General features: G+C 35.8%; 1 protein-coding gene across 1 annotated transcript; it reads left to right on the forward strand.

The window, feature by feature from the left end:
- The first annotated feature begins 548 nt into the window (after nt 1-548).
- LOC129030537 (sulfotransferase 1C3-like) lies at nt 549-18,659 on the forward strand. Its single transcript, XM_054475935.1, has 7 exons — nt 549-720; nt 10,014-10,142; nt 11,099-11,196; nt 13,381-13,507; nt 16,520-16,614; nt 16,754-16,934; nt 18,346-18,659. The coding sequence occupies exons 1-7, from the start codon at nt 549-551 to the stop codon at nt 18,456-18,458; spliced, it is 915 nt and encodes a 304-aa protein (XP_054331910.1). The 3' UTR covers nt 18,459-18,659.
- The last annotated feature ends 3,605 nt before the right edge of the window (nt 18,660-22,264 follow it).

Here is a 22,264-nt window from a genome sequence, read left to right on the forward strand (position 1 = left end):
TGAAAAAATACTACATAAAATTCTGGTTTTTGAAGGTTTTCACTGTAAAATTATTCAAGAAAACTCAGTATAGAAAGTTCCTTGAAACCATTGTTTTGAATTTTCTTCAATATAATAGTCTCACTTCTAATTGTACAAAACAATATTTTGAAGAAAATGAAGCAATATATGACACATTACCCATTATATTCACTATTAATTTAACGGGTAATATGGTTGTTAGAACATGGAGTAGAAAAAAGACTATTTAGGTATAAATCTCAGCCCCAACAGTTATTGATTATTTTATTTTTATCAAATTACTTAATCTTGTAATGACTTCACCTTCCACATCTAGTAAACAGAGGCAATATTATCTATTTTATGTGGTTGCTATGAAGATTAAATAAATAAGGTACATAGAGTAACTTGTTAGCATGTTTTATGTTAGCTTAGCTTATTTTATATCATTCTAATCAACAGCAGTAAGATGATAACCCTTATTATGAGTCATAAAACAGCATTTTTAAAATTTTAAATAGGATTGACCATATCCATCCCAATTCCCAATGGCAAAGGTTGAGAAAAATTTTTCTACTATGGAAAGGAGTTCAACACTATTTAACATCCTGGAAGTTGATGGAATCCCTTTGCCAGTATTATCAAAAGAAATGTGGAATAAAATCTCTAATTTCCAAGCCAGACCTGATGACCTTTTTCTGGTAACTTACCCAAAGTCAGGTAAGAGTATCAAAACATAAAAATATTCAATATTTGCACGTGAAATCAATGCATAGTCTGTGTTGATCAAAGAAGCATGATTGGGATTTGGGGAGAAGCAATTCCTCATTATGGATATCCATTCTTTGGTGTTGGAGGACATTTAGTATTCCTGATATCTAGGGCAACGTTTTCCAATAGCACTCTCTCCAGATAACAGGAAAGATTTCTAGATACCTTGGGAGTGTGGCAGATAATGCCCCCATTCCAGATGCAATAACATACATCAACTATAAGGACAATAAATTGAAAGACATATGGCTTTTTTAAACATTAACCCTCACTCAGGCAGCCTTCTAAAAACATGTCATACTCCAAATATTAATATATTATCCCAGATATTCAACACAAATTGATTTTTCTAATCCTCTAAAGTTCTTGGAGAATGTCAATCATGAATTTTCTGCTCTGTACCAAATAAGTCTTATTCAGAGAAGCACAAAGACTTATCTTGATTTAAAGTGCCTTAGATTTCTAATTTTTCTCTGAAAGTCTTTAGACTCGAATACATCCTAGTAACAATGGGCACACCTAAGGCCCAGAACTTGATTTTCATAGGCCATTCTCCATCAAAAGAAACCACAGATATTAGGAGAATTGATGTTCCCTCTCCGGGGAATGGAATGTGCAAGGTGAATCTACTACATCTTTCTTTGGGAGGAGTGAGTAAATGCTCAAAAATTAATGGGGGCATGTAGAAGAACATAAGAACCAATGTGAAGGGGCTCACAATGGCCACATCTGGGACAGTTTGAGCATCCTAAAGAATGATCTCTAACTTACCGGGAGAACGTTAAATAAAAACCTCCTTGCCAGCCATGCTGAAGGGACAATATTAGATTTGTACTCTAGTGATAATCAAAAGGAAAACTGGACAAAATATATAAAACCACCGTTTTTTACATGGGATGACAATTGTCTCAGTCTTCAGTCTGAAGATGCTTTCTGAACAGGGTTTAGTTACAGAGAACTGAAGAAACTCGCAGCAGACTCAATGAGTTCAGCAGCCAGACATAGGAGTTCTGGAAGGTTGAGGTGGCTGCAATTTGCAGGGAAGAGTACCAGAGGGAAAGAAACTACACAAATAAATACCTTTATATATCTGTAGAGAAGACCCATTAAGTCTATTGTTGAATGGTAGACTGCACTTGCATAGAGCCCAGCTCCATGAAATCAGGCAAGGAACTACCAGAAAACTATTAGCTATATAGTTATTAGAGATTGTACAAGGCTGAGAGACTTTTGTGCTCCAAGCAGCATATCATGAGCAGAATTTTGGTCCCCGTGACATTAGTCCTCTGTTATTACATTCTGTGGTTATTTCATATTACATGCCCAAAGGGATTTTGCAGCTGCTATTAAAAGTGCTTAATCAGCTGATATTAAAATGATCTTGGACTATCTGGATGGACCCAGTAGAATCACATGAGCTCTTCAAAACAAAAGAGGAAGTCAGAGGGGTGTACCAGAGGAGAAAGCCTGAGAAATTTAAAGCATAATAAAAGTTCAATGCATGATTATTGATTTAAAGATGAGAGAGAAAGTATCAAGGAAACAGTTATCTCAATACTACATCCACGAGAAACTGAATTCTGTTGACATCTAGGAGCTTGGCAAAACACCCTGAAGTCCCAGATGAGAATGGCAGCCCTAGCTAACACCTTGATTTTAACCTAGTGAGACCCTAAACAGAGGACCAGCCATGTTAAGCCCAACTTCTAACCTACAGAAACTGTGACCTAATATTCAGGTGTTGTTTTAACTTATTAAGTTTGTGGTAATTTGTTACAGCAGCAATAGAACACAAATACACTGCTAGAAGAGATTCCCCTCATTGAATACCCTGGAAATTTAGTAAAAATCATAGGTTGTACTTTGTAGTAGGGTTAAACAAACTCTAGAGAAAAATCTACTTTAAACCAACCATAACAAAGAGAATCCCTAAAATGACAAGCAACTTAACTGCCTAACAGTTAAATGCCTAAACAGAAGGCCAAAAATGAAAGAGAGAAAGAGAGGAAGGAAGGAAGGAAGGAAGGAAGGAAGGAAGGAGAAGAAATCTATCATGCAAGAAACTTACATTCAAAAAAAAAAATCTGGCATCTAATATTTCTCAGAACGCCATGAAGCAGGAAAACATTACTCTTAACCAAAATACCCTGAGAGTAGAAATAAAAGATAGTCAAAAAACCCCAAAAGACTTACAGAGCTAAAACATACAGTATCTGAAATAGAAAAAAGACAACTGAATGGAATTAAAAGTATATTATAAACACTGTGAATAAAACATACAATAATTTGAAAAAATAGCAAAAAGTCTTATGCACTGAAACAAAGAATGAAAAAAAAATAAAGACAGCTTCAGTGACCTGTGGAACAAAATCAAAGCAGTCTAATTAAAGTTCCACAAAGAGAAGGAATGCAATAAATTGTTTTTTAAAGTAATGGCCAAAAGTTTACCAAATTTAATGAAAACTATGAACTCACAGGTCCAAGAAAGTCAATGAACCTTAATCAGGAAATGCACACACATACATACAAACACCAAACCTGCCATAATCAAATTGCTAGAAACCAATGGGAAAATGTTAAAAGAAGCCATTGAGAAAAACATGTATTGCATATGGAGAAACAATATTAAAAATAACCATAGGCCTCTCTTCTAAAATAAGGCAAACAAGGAGACAATGAATGCCCTATTAAGGTGGGGGAAAAAACTTTTCAATCTAGAATACTATAGGCACAGTAAAAATAATATTTTAAAATATTACTTAAAAATGAAGGTCAAACAAGGCCATTTTCTCAGACAGCCGAAAGCTGAGAGAATGTGTTGCCAGCACAGCTGCACTAAAACCAAACCAAAACTAAACAAAAGTTATGTTAAAGAAATTTGTTCAGTGTGACAGAAAATGATAGTAGATAAAAACTTGGATCTATTAGACAAAAGAATAAGAAGTCTCAGAAAAAATAATAACATGGAAGAATATAATAGACAATTTTTCATATAAATTTTTAAAGGATAATTGATTATTTAAAGCAAAATTTAAAACAATGTGTTATAGAGTTTATAACATAAGTACAAGTAAGTTTCATGACCAAAATAAGGCTCAAACGGAAGAGGGAATAAAAATATACTGTTGTAAAGTTCTTACATAACCTATGAAATATTACAATATTAATTAAACATAGACTATGATCAGATAATAGAGATATGTAGTGTAAACCCTAGAGTACCTGCCAGAAAAATAAAACCAGGAGGTATTGCCAGAAATGCCAAATGGAATTCTAAAAAACAGTCAATCCAAAAGAGGCAGGAAAAGAGTAACAAAGGAACAAACTGGGAATATAGAAAATAAATGGCAAGGTGGTAGATTTACAACCAATTTTGCAGATAATTGTAGAGTAGTCCCCAATTATTTGCAAAAGGTACATTTCAACACCCACACTGAATGCCTGTAACCAGATGCTACCATTATATACACTATGTTTTTCCTGTACGTACATACCTATGATGATGAAGTTGAATTATAGATTAGAAATGGTAAGATACTAACAATAAATAACAATAAAATGAAACATTTCTAGTAATATGCAGGATCACTAGTCTTGCACTTTGGGGCCATTATTACATAAAATAAGTGTTGTTCGAGCACAAGTCCTACAATACCATGACAATCTAATATACTAGATAGCTATAAGCAACTAATGAGCAGGTAACAGACAGAATAGACAAAGGAATGATTTGCATCCCAGGAGGAATGGAGATGGTGGCCCAAGATTTCATCATGTTACTTAGAACAACATGAAATTTAAAACTTATGAATTGTTTTTCTTTGGAATTTTCCACTTAATGTTTTCAGACCATGATTGGCCACAAATAACTGAAACTACAGAAAGCAAAACTGAATAAATGAGAACTGTTTCATTAAAATAAATTTTATAAACACCACCAATTAGAGAGGACTTTACACATAAAACCATGATAGGCTGAAAGTAAAAGAATAGGAAAATATACCATACAAATAATAAATATAAACTAGCTAAAATAACCATATTATAACAAAGCAAGAATTTTACTAGGGATAGGAAAAAATTTCATAATGATAAAAATGTTAATTCATCAAGACACAATAATCCTATATATTTATATACTAAATAATAGGGCTTCCAAATACATAAAGCAAATTTGTGAAAATTAAAAGGAGAAATAGACAAATTCATAGTTACAATTAAAAATTTTAATACTTCCCATTCAGTAATTGCTAGAACATGTTTAAAAAAGTAAGAATTTAGAAGACCATAACCATATTATCAACCAGCATGGCTTAAATACATTTTTAGAATACTCTACCCAACAGTACCAGAACCCACATTCTTTTCAAGTACACATGAAACATTTAAAAATATAAATCAGAAGATGAGATTTAAACAAAAATTCTCAAGTAAATCTGAAATGATTAAAATTATACAGAACACTTTTTAAAATACATGTTAAATTAGAAATCAACAACAGAAAGTTACCCACAAATATTTAGAAATTGAGCAATATAATTCTGAATAACATATGACTGCTAAGGATATTAGAAAATGTTATGAATGAAATAATAACAAAAACATAGCATATTAAAATTTGTGAGAAGTAAAGTAGCTCTTAAAGAGAAATTTTTAAAATAAGTTTTTAACATTTTATATATGTAGGTATATGAAAGATCTAAAATATATAATCTGAAGTTCCAACATAACAAGCTTTTAAAAAGTAGAGGAAATTAAGCTCAATTTAGCTTAATTTCCTCTACCTGATAAGGGAATTTCCTCTACCTGATAAGGGACATCTCTACAAAATCCACATTATTTAATCATTTAATGGAAACATCATAGATTTGTAAAATACTAAGGAGCTAATCGGAAATCATTTAACCTACTAAGTGAATTTAGTGAGGTCACAACAAGATACACAGTCGATATACAAAACTCTATTATCTTTCAACATTCCAGCAACAAACAATTGGAACATGACATTTAAAAAATACCATTGATAAAATAAATAGCAAGAAACATGAAATATTCAGAAATAAATTTAATGAAAACAGGGCAAGATTTGTAAATGAAAACACTATGAGGAGAAATTGTATAAGACTTAAATAAATAAAGAGACATACCATTACTATGGATCAAAAGAATTAATATTTTTAAGATATCAACTGTTTCAAAATTAATCTATATATGTAATTCAATCTCAATCACAAATTGAAAAACAGATTATAAGATTTATATGGAAATGTAACTGTCCTATAATAGCCAATTTTTTAAAATTTTACTTTAAGTTCAGGGATACAAGTGCAGAATGTTCAGGTTTATTACATAGGTATACATATGCCAGGGTGGTTTGCTGCACCTATCAACCCATCATCTAGGTTTTAAGCCCTGCATGCATTAGTTGTTTGTCCTAATGCTGTCCCTCCCCTCGATCTCCACCCCCGACTGGCCCCAGTGTGCTTTGTTCCACTCTCTGTGACCATGTGTTCTCATTGTTCAGCTCCCACTTATGAGTGAGAACATGTGGTGTTTGGTCTCCTGTTCCTGTGTTAGTTTGCTGAGAATGATGGCCTCCAGCTTCATCCATGTCCCTGCAAAGAACATGATCTCATTCCTTTTTATGGGTGCATAGTATTCCATGGTGTATATCCACCACATTTTCTTTATCCAGTCAATCATTAATGGGCTTTTGGGTTGGTTTCATATCTTTTCTATTGTAAATAGTGCTGTAGTAAACATACATGTGCATGAGTCTTTATAGTAGAATGATTTATATTCCTGTGGGTGTACACCAGTAATGGGATTGCTGGGTCAAATGGTGTTTCTGCTTCTAGATCCTTGAGAAATTGCCACACCATCTTCCACAATGGTTGAATTAATTACATTCCTACCAACAGTGTAAAAGAATTCCTATTTCTCCACAGCCTCCCCAGCATCCATTTTTACTTAACTTTATGATAATCACCATTCTGACTGGTGTGAGATGATATCTCATTGTGGTTTTGATTTTCACTTCACTAATGATCGGTGATGTTGAGCTTTATTTCATATGTTAATAGCCAATTTTTTTATAAAAATAGTGAAGTGGCAGGGTTTATATTAGCTGATTTTGTGACATTTAACTCAGTTTCAGCATTCAAAACAGTGTGGTATTGGTGTAAGGACAGACATAAAAGATTGACCCTTACTTGGTGCCATAGGCAAAAAAGTCACCTTGCAAAGGCATCAGACCCCAAAACATAAAAATTAAATCTATAAAACTATGGAACTTTAGATAGGAGAACAGTTTCAAACTTTAAGTTAGGCAACACTATTTTGGGAAAAAATGGAAAACATTAACCTTTATGATTTGGATTTCATGTAAGTTCAATATAAATTGGACTTCATCAAAATTAAAACTTCTATTCTTCTAAAGACTCTGTTAAGAAAATAGCAACACATGACACAGATGAAAAGAAAATATTCACAATACATATATTTCTCCATACAAAGAACTGTTACTACAACAACAACAACAAAAGAAGGTATTAAAGTGTGCAAAAGATGTGAAAAAAATCACCAAAAAATTCCATACTACTAACCAATAAACACAGAATAAGACACTCAACATCATTTATCATGAGAAAATGTTAATTAGTACTACGATGAAATACCACTAAACACCAATTCAAATGACTAAAAGCTTGGAAATACTAAATGTGGATGATGACACTGAGCAACCAAAATTCGCATGCACCGTTGGGGAGGATATAACTGTTCAACAGTTTCTTATAAAGTTAAACATGCACCTACCATGCAAGCCAGCAATTCCAATCCTAGAGATTTACCCCCCAAAAATAAAAAATCTATGTTCATCCAAAAACTTGTACATAAATGTTATAGCAGATTTATTTTTAAAAAGTCCAACACTGGGAAAAAAACCTAATTTTTATTATCATATAAATGAATAAACAAATCATTACTAATCCATAAAATTTAGTTGTTCTCAATAATAAAAAGGAATGAACTACAGGTATATACAAGAACATGAGTTAATCATAAAATAATAATGTGTGGAAAAATTCTGACACATGATGAAATACCATATGATTTCATTTGTATGAAATTCTACAATGTGTAAAACTAATTTATACCGACAAAAAATAGATAAGCAGTTCTGTGGAGTCAAAAGTGAGGAAAGAAATGATAGATTGCAATAGACACAAGGCTCTAATCTTGACTATGGTAATGGCTACATACATTTGTCAAATTTCATTAAACTATACGTTTAAAATGGATTCATTCTCTTCTCTGTAATTTTTACCACAATTAAATTTATTTCTAAAAACATGATTCCGTAATGATGGCAAAAAGAAAAAGAAAGAAAAACTTATTTATCACGGTTGAAGATAACTATTTTAATCTCTTAGCCTAAAGAAGAAGTAATTAAGAAGAAGAATTTAGAGGAATTGCAGTTCTTCCCTAATTTATGAGGGAAAGTTCTTCTTTATATGATGATCTACCTAATAAAAAGAGGAGAAATGATGGGATTAAAAAATAAACAATTTGCAATCCACAATAAAAATAAGGTCGAATAGTATCTTTAGTGAATGGATCCTAAAATAATTAGATAAAATCTGAGGGAAACTGGCTGGTCACATGGTACTGAAATGTCACCATACAGTTTAATTCCTAAAAGCAAATGGAAATATGGACTTTTACAATGAGCAATCTGGTGGTCACCTACGAAACTGAATAATGAAAAGTAGCATACTAGTAGTGGGGAAATCTGACATATGTACTTCTTAGCATGGTGTATAATAAAGTACCAAGAAATCTGAGAAATCTGCCAAAAATTTTTGGCCTGAGAAATCAGCCAAAAATGTTCACCAGAACCTAACCAAGGCCCAATTTCCAGTCTATGGCAAATAGAGGATCAAAAATGTACTATGAGGAAACAATTAGACAAATCTGGAATGTAAGGAATACTAGGGGAAAACTGGCTGATCTGTTAAAAAATTAGTGTCAAAGAACAAAAATCAATGTCATAAAAAGTCAAGAAACAGATTTTGGCAAGGCTGTGGAGAAATAGGAATGCTTTTACACTGTTGGTGGGAATGTAAACTAGTTCAACTATTGCGGAAGACTGCAGAGATTTCTCAAGGATCTACAACCAGAAATACCATTTGACCCAGCAATCCTATTACTGGGTATATACCGAAAGGAATACAAATCATTCTATTATAAAGATACATACACACATACATTTACTGCAGCACTATTCACAGTAGCAAAGACATGCAACCAACCCAAATGCCCATCAATGATAGACTGGATAAAGAAATTGTGGTACATATACACCATGGAATACACCATGGCATACTATGCAGCCATAAAAAAGGAATGAGATCATGGCCTTTGCAGGGACATGGATGGAGTTGGAAGGGAAACTAACACGAGAACAGAAAACCAAAGGCTACGAGTTCTCACTCATAAATGGGAGCTGAGCAATGAGAACACATGGACACAGGGAGGGGAACAATACACACACAAGACTGTCAGTGGGGAAGGGAGGGAGAGCATCAGGATAAATAGTGAATGCATGCCAGGCTTAATAACTAGGTGATGGTTTGACACGTGCAGGAAACCACCCTGGCACACATTCTGCACAGGTATCCTGAAACTTACAATAAAATATTTTTTTTAAAAAAAAAAAAGAAAGAATATGGGGGGATGATTCATGATTCTAAGCTGAGACAAAAAGGGGCAGCAAAAGTAATGTAGCCTATAAATCTTAATTGGGAAAAAAGAGATTAATAACATTATGAGACTAATGGGAAAAATTTAATATGGCTTGAGCATTCTATATTATTAAGCATTTACTACAAACTAGATGTGATGAGAAACAGGAACCATGATAAAAGAATGTCATGTCAGGAGATACTGGATTTTTAGGCATGCAGTGTCATAATATATGAAATATAGAAATGATTCACTCAAACATGGTTGATGAGAGATTAAATAATAAAAAGATGATAGGTAGATCATCAATACATAGAGAAATAGGAGAGAGAGAAAGAGAGATATGTAGGTTTAATACAACAGTTTTTCTTTCTGCCTTGACAACATTGATCAAATTTCAAAGTGCTCTCATGATGCTGCCTCTCTTTAAAACATTCAATAACTTAGGATGAAAGTTCAGTTGAATAAAATCAAAGAATTATTTCAAATATTTTCAGGTACAACATGGATGCAAGAAATTTTAGACATGATTAAAAATGATGGTGATGTGGAGAAATGCAAAAGAGTCAATACTCTGGAAAGATACCCATTCCTTGAAGTGAAATTTCCCCATAAAGAAAAATCAGGTGAGTAATATGCACCAAGACAGAAAGGAGTTTCACTTGAAGGTTCCAGGCAATGTGTGCTGTCTTTGACAGAGCTTCCATGGTAGCAAGAAGTAGCCTGTATCTTTCATGAGGTGAAATTATTCATAGGCCAATGAGTCAAACCCTAGATTGGGTCTTCAGGGCTTCCTCCTGTTCTTAGCTGGTGGCCGTTAGTTTCCCAACAAGATTTTCTTTCTGTTTCTTGTATTTCTCCTTCCCAATGTTATGATGAAGAACACTCCCTCTACTTTGGATTCTACTTTCTGTGTTTGAATCAGTGGAAACGCCATAAATTAGCAATCAGCTACTGAAAAAGGACTGGTGTGATTTCTGAAGAAAAAGGAGGAGAAGTAGGGGGGAAATACCATGGACATTCCCAGAATTAACTGTGGGAGCTGAAAAGCTTCCTTCATAGTGTAAAACCCAGTGAGTAACATGAAATAAAGAAAGACCTCCTAGAAGGCTTTCAGAAGGAAAAATGTTCTACATGTCCTTGTGTATAGACAGCTACTGTCTCCAATGGAAAAAAAGTGAAAAGAAATTAAATCACTCTTTAGATTCAGACACAAATGTAAATTCAAAACTTTTCCAAGGATGGCAGCCTATTGTAAAAGGATAGGTGTGATTTCTGAAAAAGAGAGAGAGGGTGGGGGGTGAAAAGAACAACCAGATATGTTATGAACATTTCCAGACTCAGTTGAAGATGGTAAAGAGCTTTCCTGAAAGTCTAAAAGCTGAGAGAATAAGAGGAAATAAGCAAAATTCTCCTACAAGGTTAGGCAGGATTGGATTCTTTGCCTGTCCTTGTGGATAGACAATTATTATTTCCAATGAATATAAAAAAAATGTAATCACTCTTTAGACAAATAAACAAGTGAAATTCAAGTATTTTGGCAGAGTGATAAGAATAAGGAATATAAATTGTTTTTTGCTAGATTTGGAGATTGCTCTTGAAATGTCCTCACCACGACTGATAAAAACACATCTCCCTTCACATCTGATTCCACCATCTATCTGGAAAGAAAATTGCAAGGTAAAAAGAGCGGGCTTTTCAAACTTCTCTTAGCTTGGTGATATAAAGCATACAAATGAAGATATCTTTCAAAATAATATACCTTGAAAAATATTTTTTAAAGTGTATTTTTCTTAGACATGAAGTTCTTAAAATCAAGGATTACATATATTTGAAATCTACAAACATTCGTGTTTTCTAAAATTCTGTTTCCTCTAATCCTATTTTATGAAAAATTCTTGGTCAAATTTTCCAAAATTGAGTTTGTGTTGCTACAGAATCATAGTGGATTGGGAGCTAGAATAGAAGGAAACAGATTTAAAAATAAAACCCTGTTGTTTTGCTTTGCCAAAGTACTAGAAGGTACTCTCCTGGCCTCAGAAGCAGAAGTATAGAATCTGCTCTTCATCAAGGCTTCTATGCCTCCTTAATCTACTCCGTAGACTAAGCTCAAATCTGTCCTCATTTTTATACCCATCGCCTCCATATCTGATCTCTCGCAAAGTCTAGTTCATTCTCTAGTTCCTTCTAATCTGTGCATTACACTGCATCACTACCACCTGTACCTAAGTTAGCTCACTGCTCTCTTTTACCTCCCACTTTGTTGGCCTGCCTCTAGATCTGCCCCCTCCAACCCCTCCTCTCTGTAGCCTCTAATCTTCCTAAACACAAATCTGACTAAGGCATTTCCTTGCTATAAACACTTCCACAGGTGGATGAAGATCCTTCCAAATCCTCTATATGACTCTCATGCCCCTGACCCTCTGCACCCTGCTCCAGCTCATGCCCAGTGTCTTCCCATTCCCCAATCCTCACTACAGTCATCCTGAAATCCTGTAGGTCCTTTCACACACAGAGCATCCCCACACCTTCCCACATGCTCCTGTCTGACACAAGTATCCCCTCATCTTTACCAGAATAATTCCCACTAGTTCTTTTGGTCTGCATATAGAGACCACCTATTACAAAGTCTCCCTGACTTCAAAGGATGGGATGAGTTTCATGTATATGTATTGGTTTCTGTGTGCATGTGTTTGCCCCATCATTATGATCACCACACTGCACTGTAATTTTCTGTCTTCCTGCCTCTCTGATAGACTGTGCGCTCCTGAAAGACAGAGACTTAGTCTTGTCTAACTTTTCATTCTAAACAGTGTCTGGCACATAGGAGGGGTTAACTTGTCTGCTCCGCACTTTTCGATTGACTGATCCTAAAATCCCAAACATCACATTACCATGCCCCTCTCCGTAATTTGCCCATTTCCCAGAGAGAAGCCAAGAGCAACTACGTTAAGTAAATAAATATATATACAGAAAACCATTCCAAGCTTTGAGAAACACTGTCTGAGTCATTCCTCAGTGCAAGACTCATCAATAAATCTAGGAAGAAGCTCTGGGACTCGGTCCTTCAATTTATATGACCAGGCCTGACTACATCATATACTAAGCATATATTAGTGGAAGTCCCTCAAATTCTCTAAATCTCAGTTATTTTAACAATTAATGAAGGATAATACCTGTGCTCTCCTTATCTAGCATTAACATTTATAGGAAACAAATGAGATGGTATTCACAAAAATGGTTTCTCACTCCCTAATCTTTCTCCAGTTGTGAATCTGGAAAATTCCTTTCAACTCATTGAGATGCAGATGAAACTCACCATTTCATGTCTCCTTCCCTGAATCCCCAGGAATGCTCTGTCATTTCTTGCTTCTGTGACTACACAGCATATCATATAAAATTTCAATCAATATTGACAGTGCTGTCCTAATGTTGTGTTATCTTCCTATGTCATGTATAACCACTCTAAGATCAGGCGCTCTCTTTTGTCTTTGTATTTTCCATGGCCATCAGGGTTTCAGTGTTATTGGACTTCCAGACCACCACGTGCAGTCGCAAAAGTCATACACTGCCGAACCACAGACACTGTCGTTCCCATAGGTCACAGTGCACAATCTTAGACATGTTCAACTGCAGATTCAAATTAGAATTCTAATTCAAAATAGAATTAGCAGTCATGGTCCCTCATCCTCTTACTAAAGAGATCATACCTTCCACTGTATTTAATATTTTAAATAATAACTAACGTATATAACATTATGAACTTACAGGCTGTAGTTATCATTGTAGTGGAACATTCTCCTAGAGATTTCCCCTTAGTCTTATTTTTCTCTCCCCGACTTACTTCCCTCTCCTTGATTTCAGATTATCTATGTGGCCAGAAATGCCAAGGATTGCCTGGTGTCTTTCTACCACTTTCACAGGATGGCTTCCCTATTGCCTGATCCTCAGAACTTTGAGGAATTTTATGAGAAATTCATGTCAGGAAATGGTGAGTGCTAATTGATTCTGGTACCATTTTTCAGGAGATTCTAACAATAAACACCTATTGAATCTAGAGGAAAATATGCCGAAGGCCATTCTGAGTCAGGAGGTTCTATCTTGGGGTCCTGGGACTGGGGAAGTCACATAGAAGAGATATTTTTCCAATATTGAATACAAATGAGGTCATCTGGGGTCATAAGTATGGGAACAAAGGTAAAAAGTTCCAAGTCCTTGACTTGAGTTTCAAACAATCAACTTTAAAATAAGAAGAGGAAACATTTCTTTTGGAAAGACCTGGCAGTGGGAAGGCCTGAGATGATTTTCAGCTGGTTTGACTTAGCAGTGTTATTGGATTGCCAGGCTGTGATGTGCAGTCACAAAACTCATAAACTGCACAGCCACAGAGAGTGCCTTTCCCATAAGTCATAGTCACATATACCATAAGTCATAGTGCACAATCTTAGACATGTTCACCTCCACACTGTTCAAATTAGAATTAGCAGCCATGGCCCCTTATCTACTTACTAACAAGATCATACCTTCCAGAACACCAGTGAACCCTGTTAGGGCCATATTTTCAAAAAAGCAATTGACTAAATTGACCACGTGTCAAACAAGATGGGCAAGAATGTCAAACCCTTCACAGAAGAAGAATGTCTCATGGAAACAGCAATTTCTAGACAGAAGAAGCTACCAGATGGCTACATAAGGTGATTTAGGATTTGAAGACCATCTTCACATATTTGTATGAGCATTAATGCAGAAACATGATTATAGTAGTAATAGTAGTGAGCAGAACCCAGACAAATGGATGAAAATAACATGGTGTCTGCTTGATTTCATTAATCTCTCAAATAATTAGACCTTCCATAGGTGAAATGGCTGTGTTGTGATGCTGAGGGCTCCCAGTCCTTGAGCAACCTAACTATCCTTGAGCAAGTGTGTCAGGGACCTGAGCTTCATTATAACCAATCCTGACCACAGCATTCGTATTCTTTTGAGGGAAACAATCAAAATGAAGTGACTTCTGCAACAAGACCTGATTAAAACAGATATCTGTGGAAAAGTCAATAAATAATAATTTCCATCAAGCAAGTCTCTCCACTGAATCAACAGAGATAACCTCATTAGGGCAATTTCTCTAGAAACAAATGAAATAAAAAAGGACTGATAGATGCAAATAAGGAAAACTACAAATCTAGATAAGGCTCCACATGGATAGATTTCCAATATTTATGCAGAGAAGTTTTGAGAGCAGGCAGAGTAGGAGGAAGCAGGGGTAGAGAAGAATCCAAGGTTCTTTTCTTATAGGATTCCTCTCAAGGCCTGGGTTGTGTTACTGTTTTTTGTGTTAATTTGGCTGGAGTGTAGCACCCATTTATTTAATCAAACACTAATCTAAGTGTTTCTGTGATGATATCGATATTGTAGTTGTGATTAACATCTATAATCAGTTGACTTTAAGAAAAGGAGATAATGTTAAATATTAATAACATGAGTGGGCCTTATGCAATGAGTTAAACTTCTTAAGAGAAAAAATGAAGGGTTCCAAAAGAAAGGATTCTGCCTCAAAGCTGTAATATCAAATCTTGCCTGAGTTTCTAGCGTTCCCTACAGATTTCAAACATGCCAAGCCCCACAATTGCAGGTGCCAATTTCTTAAAATAAACCATACATACATAATTTATATTATATATATACATATTATATATCCATTCCTTAAAATAAATCATATATGTGCACACATATATATTATGCATATATATAAAACATGCACAAACATACATATACATGCATGAGTCCCCTTTATACTTGGTTTCTCTTTCTACAGTTTCAGTCACCCATAGTCAACCCCAATCCAAAAATATTACAGCATTTCAAGAGAAAGAAGGATAGAGGGAGAGTACATTCACATAGATATGAATATATTACAGAATATTGTTATAATAGCTCTGTTTTATTATTAGTTTTATTGTTATTCATTCACAGTGCCTAATATATAAATCATAAATATGTATGTATAGAAAAAAACATATGCACTATTATATAATTTGGTACTATCTGTAGTTTCAGGCACGCACTGGGAGTCATGTGGTGTATCCCCTGTGCATAAGGGGAGACTTAATGTATTCTCCCCTGGATTTGCCTGTTGTTCTGTTTCTCTGGAGAACATGGATGACACGGATGCCAGTCAGCATGACACATGCCAGGGTTCAAGTCACCGCAAACTTACATCTCTGTTCATCCTGATTCAAAAGAGAGCATTTCACCCCCTTGCCCTCTTGTTATGTGGGCTTTTTATCTCTGGAGAATGTTTTCCATCATCCTTCAGACAAATCATCATGTCCGCTTAGCACAATGCTTGCAACATAGCTAATACTCAATAAAGATAACTACTGTGTTTATAATGACTACCCGGAATCAAACCAGGAAGCTGCCTATCAGGGACACTAAAACATCACTGGGATGAATTAAAAATATGATACTGGCTAACTCAGGTGTGAATTTATTCTCTTACCTACTGGTGAAAATAAAATCCATCCCACGTTTACCATGTAGATGCAGCCTCTGGTGTAAATAGAAGTTCTCCTCGAGGGCACCTTTCTTTCTGCTGCTGCTGTGTCTCTTTCAGAACAGGAACTTGCGAACTGCATAGCACAGCTATACAGGGAAAGCAGCAGGAGGACCCTACCCCTGTATCTGATGGCCTGCATTAGTAGTTGAATCTGAAACTAAGCACTGTTTACCATGAACAAGGGAAGTATTTTATTGCCTAATGTTTTAAGGTGTGTCTCAAGAAATCGTCAATGTGTGCTAAGTCACATATAATAAATGTGTACTCTAAATCTCTACTTTGCACCATAAATATGGACAAATTTTATCAGTAGAAAATTACTTCCACTTCATTAAGTAATGAGAATGAAAGTTACAAGAGCTTATTTCAAATGAGCGCTGATCTAGTTTACAGCCTTGGGTTTGTCCTGGTATTGGGAGCTAACAGAGCTCTGACGTCTTCTAGTTTTATTCGGGTCCTGGTTTGACCATGTGAAAGGATGGTGGGCTGCAAAAGACACGCACCAGATCCTCTACCTCTTCTATGAGGATATAAAAAGGGTAAGTGGCACTGAGACTTATAGGTCAGACCCAGAAACCCTCCTGACAATGTCATTCTGTCAAACAAGCTGTCACTTTAATTGGCCAAGTTCTTCTTCTTTCCTCCATCTTCACCAATGCCTTTTTCTTCCATGGTCAGAATCCAAAACATGAGATCCACAAGGTGTTGGAATTCTTGGAGAAAACTTTGTCAGATGATATTATAAACAGGATCATCCACCATACCTCATTTGATGTGATGAAGTATAATCCCATGGCTAACCAAACTGTGGTACCTTCTTACATATTGAATCATTCCATCTCAAAATTCATGAGGAAAGGTTGGTGGCATTTCTTTTACTTAACTCAATTCTAAAAAATTTTCTGCCCTATAGGCTAAAATAATTTTAAACCTATTTTTCAGGAAGAAGTGACACATTTCAGTTAAGTTATTAACCTCTGCTCCCTTCACCCTGCCTGTTTGCTGAAAGCCAATGTCAGTGGTTCTGAAACTTGAGTCACATTAGAACCCCTGGAGGCCTTGCTAAAGCTCTGATTGCTGGTCCACACTCTGAGATACTGATTCCATAAGTCCAAGAGTAGCTCTCAAATTTCCTTTTTCTCAAGTTCTCAGGTGATGCTGAGGGTGCTGGTCACTTTGATTACAATACCCAGCTCAACCAAGAATTCCCCCCTGAAGGCTTGTCCATCCTCTGGGCAGCTTAGAACACACATATTTAGTCTATCCCTGTTGTTCAGAACTCTAGCTTAGCACCTAGTACTTAAATTTGTAACTATTGGTATTCATGTCTGTCTCCAAAATAAGACAATAGGCTGTCCAGAAGAGAATGTTGTATTCAGTTTTGTTCTACTAGAACCTAGTATGGAGACTCATACCTCAAAAATACCTGTTGTGTGAGGGTGTGAATGAACAACACATTATTTCTGTCCTCAACAGGTAAACATTCTAGGTAGATGGAGAAATAGCTGTAAAAAGTTAATAACAAAAAAATAGTGTGGGGGGCTATACTAATAACTCCCTAATACCAGTTCATCTGACTATATCAAAATTACCCTTCAAAACAGCGACCCCATTCCTGAAGTTTCCAATTAACTAGTTGCAAGTTAGAATCTAGAATTTGATATTATGATCAAGCATTTCTGGTTAATCTTCTTGTCAAAGGGTAGGAAACCAGTAGAAATAAAGCACTAGGATAATTTAGAGAAACAATTCATTAGTTCAGCATGTGTTGGGCTGCCATGGTACAACAGTTTGCAGAAGACCACTAGTATCTAAATGTCACTTCTGGTGGATTTACTCTTTAATTTCACCCAAAAAGAAACGTCTTCTCCAGTGAATGTTACTGACACCTTCTAAGACATTTCACTGTCCCTGGAAGAACAAGATAGGATGTACCCCAGCAAATCCATGATGATAATCAGCTGTAGACTTTGGGTTGGGTACACTAGAGCCTATTGTGAACAGGAGCAGAAGACTCAGCCCAAGCGGGGCACCTCAGTGCGGCCTGCAGGATTTGAAGAAGGAGTGTAAGGATGCTGTGTGCCTTGTGTTGGGAAGGCCAAGTGGAGTGGGAATGAGGGACCATTTATGTTGGGAAGATCAGGTGGAGTGGGGCTGAGGGACCCTCACTTGTGGGAAGATTATGTGGGTAAGCTTAGGAACAATTCACGGTAGAAAGGTTAGGTGGAATGTGTGCAGAGTCTGTCATGAACTTCTTTGATGTCCTACAGGGATGCCTGGAGACTGGAAGAACCATTTTACTGTGACTATGAATGAAAAATTTGATGAGTATTATGAGAAGAGGATGACAGGGGCCACACTGACCTTCTGCACAGAGATCTGAGAGCAACAACAACAACAAGAGGCAGATATTATACCAACTATTTTGCCTTTTGTTCTGTCTGTTGGGCAAGGCACTGTGACTGAATGTGGAGCTTATGAGCTTCAGTCCCTTTCTCCTAGAGTTGTGACTAGTCTGGCACAATATTAAAACATGATTTAAAATATCAATAAACCACCTACTCCAGTAAATAAAGTAAGAGGAATGGAGAGCAGACTCTGGCTACATGAGGATTTATTAAGAAGTACAGGTATGTTTCATTGTATATGACCAATAATGCAAGAGCAAACCATTGCATCATGCTTTCCCATGTGTGATCCCAAGTAGATTTCACAACAAAATGATGCATAGGTATTACAAGCCCCCATTATTAACAGAAAACACAATACCTAGGAATGGACATTTTATATTTTTATGGGTGAATAATAACTTCCAAGAGAGAAAAGCTGATAAGTAGGTTGCTACTGAAATTACTACCGAAAAAATCAATCAATTGAAAAACAATTGCTTTTCCAAATTTGACTTGTAACTAAGTTTTTAATTAAAATAGTTTGAATTAGAGAAATCAAGCAATGAGTACCCCTGAAAAAGATCCTTCCATGATATAAATAAAATTGCTTAATGTATCTTATCTATAAATTGAGATCTGGGAGAAAAGCACCGTGACTTTGCATTGCCATTTCTCTTAATAAAGAGTCTCTCTTGCATCACTCTAACAATAGGTATGACCTCAGATTTATTATAAATTTAGTGCTTCAACCATGCTCCAGTGAAGACCTGGCTTTTTATATGACCAATTATGATTGTCTTACTAGAAGTGATGGTCCTGAGAGGCCTTAGTGAGTGGGTGGATGCCAGTGAGTGGGTGGGTGCCAGCAGATGGCCTCAGAAAGGCCACTGACTCAATAGAGACAGGAGCTACAACTGTCCCCAGACAGTAAGGAACATGTCAGATGGGGGGAAATAGGAATGATTTAAACTCAGAATTAAATTAGTAAATGGGCTAAATGCTCCAATTAGAAGACACAGACTGGCAAATTGGAAAAGGAGGAAGACCCATTCGTGTGCTATATTCAGGAGACCCATTGTACATGCAAAGACACACACAGGCTCAAAATAAAGGGAGGAAAATTTACCAAGCAAATGAAAAGCAAAAAAAAAGCAGGGGTTGCGATCTTAGTCTCTGATAAAACAGATCTTTAACCAACAAAGATTAAAAAAAAACAAAGAAGGGCATTACATAATGGTAACGGGAACAATTCAACAAGAAGAGCCAACTATTCTAAATATATATGCACCCAATACAGGAACACCCAGATTCATAAAGCAAGTTCTTAGAGACCTACAAAGAGACTTAGACTGTCATACAATAATAGTGGGAGACTTTAACAACCCACTGTCAGTATTAGGTCAACGAGACAGAAAATTAACAAAGATATTCAGGACTTGAACTCACCTCTGGATCAAGTGGACCTAGTAGACATCTAAGAACTCTCTACACCAAATCAACAAGATATACATTCTTCTCAGTGCCACATGGCACTTATTCTAAAATCGACCACATAATTGGAAATAAAACACTCCTCAGCAAATGCAAAAGAACAGAAATCATAACGGTCTCTCAGACCACAGTGCAATCAAATTAGAATTCAGTATTAAGAAACTTACACAAAACCACACAGTCACATGGAAATTGAACAACCTGCTCCTGAATGACTCCTGAGTAAACAATGAAATTAGGGCAGAAATCAAGAAATATTTGAAACCAATGAGAACAAAGAGACAATATACCAAAATCTGTGGGACACAGCTAAAGCAATGTTGACAGGGAAACTTATAACACTAAATTCCCACATTAGAAATCTAGAAAGATCTCAAATTGACACCCAACATCACAATTAAGAGAGCGAAAGAGGCAAGAGTGAACTAATCCAAAAGCTAGCAGAAAACAAGAAATAACTAAGATCAGAGAAGAATTGAAAGAGAGAAAGACACAAAAAGAAAACAAAGAAAAATGAATCCAGGAGTTGTTTTTTTGAAAAAATTAACAAAATCGATAGACTACTAGCTAGACTAATAAAGAAGAAGGGAGAGAAGATTCAATTTGACGCAATAAAAAATGATAAAGGGGATATCACCACTGACCTCACAGAAATGCAAACTACCATTAGAGAATACTATAAACACCTCAATGCACCTAAACTGGAAAATCTAGAAGAAATGGATAAATTCCTGGCCATGTACAGCCTACTAAGACTAAAACAGGAAAAAGTCAAATCCCTGAATAGACCAATAACAAGTTCTGATATTGAGGCAGTAATTAATAGCCTACCAACCAAAAAAATGCCCAGGGCCAGATGGATTATTAGCTGAATTCTACCAGAAATACAAAGAGGAGCTAGCACCATTCTTTCTGAAACTATTCCAAACAATTGAAAAGGAGGGACTCCTCCCAAACTCATTTTATGAAGCCAGCATCATCCTGATGCCAAACCAGGGAAAAGACACAACACAAAAGGAAAACTTCAGGCCAATATCCCTGATGAACATCGATGCAAAAATCCTCAATGAAATACTGGCAAACCAAATCCAGCAGCACATCAAAAAACTTATCCACCGTGATCAAGTCGGCTTCTTCCCAGGGATGCAAGGCTGGTATAACATATGCAAATCAATAAACATAATCCATCGTATAAACTTGAACCAAAGAGAAAACCCTCATAATTATCTCAATAGATGCAGAAAAGGCCTTTAATAAAATTCAACATCCCTTCATGTTAAAAACTCTCAATAAACTAGATATTGATGGAACGTATCTCAGAATAATAAGAACTATTTATGTCAAATCCACAGCCAATATCATATTGAGTGGGCAAAAGCTGGAAGCATTCCCTTTGTAAACCAGCACAAGACAACGAAGCCCTCTCTCACCACTCCTATTCAACATAACATTGGAAGTTTTGGCCAGGGCAATCAGGAAAGAGAAAGAAATAAAGGGTATTCGAATAGGAAGAGAGGAAGTCAAGTCATCTCTGTTTGTAGATGACATTATTGTATATTTAGAAAACCCCATTATACCAGCCCCAAAACTCCTTGAACTGATAAGGAACTTCAGCAAAGTCTCAGGATACAAAATCAATGTGCTAAACTCACAGGCACTCCTTTACACAAACAAAAGGCAAGAAGAGAGCCAAATCATGAATGAACTCCCATTCACAATTGCTACAAAGAGAATAAAATACCTAGGAATACAGCTAACAAAGGATGTGAAGGTCCTATGCTAGGAGAACTACAAACCACTGCTCGAGGAAATAAGAGAGGACACAAACAAATGGAAAATCATTCCATCCTTGTGATTAGGAAGAATCAATACTGTGAAAACGGCCATACTGCCCAAAGTAATTTATAGATTCAATGCTATTCTCATCAAAATACCATTGACAATCTTCACAGAATTAGAAAAACTATTTTAAATTTCATATGAAATCAAAGAAGAACCCATATAGCCAAGACAATCCTAAGTAAAAAGAACAGAGCTGGAAGCATCATGCTACCTGACTTCAAACTATACTATAGGGCTACAGTAACAAAAACATCATGGTATGGGTACAAAAACAGACATATACACCAATAGAGCAGAAGAGAGACCTCAGAAATAACACCGTACATCTACCACCATCTGATTTTTAACAAAACTGACAAAAACAAGGAATAGGGAAAGATCTACTTAAATGGTGCTGGGAAAACTGGCTAGCCATATGCAGAAAACTGAAACTGGACCCTTCCTTATACCTTATATAAAAATTAAC

This window comes from Pongo pygmaeus, chromosome 12, assembly GCF_028885625.2.
Source record: "Pongo pygmaeus isolate AG05252 chromosome 12, NHGRI_mPonPyg2-v2.0_pri, whole genome shotgun sequence".
In the NCBI taxonomy this organism is placed as follows: domain Eukaryota; kingdom Metazoa; phylum Chordata; class Mammalia; order Primates; family Hominidae; genus Pongo; species Pongo pygmaeus.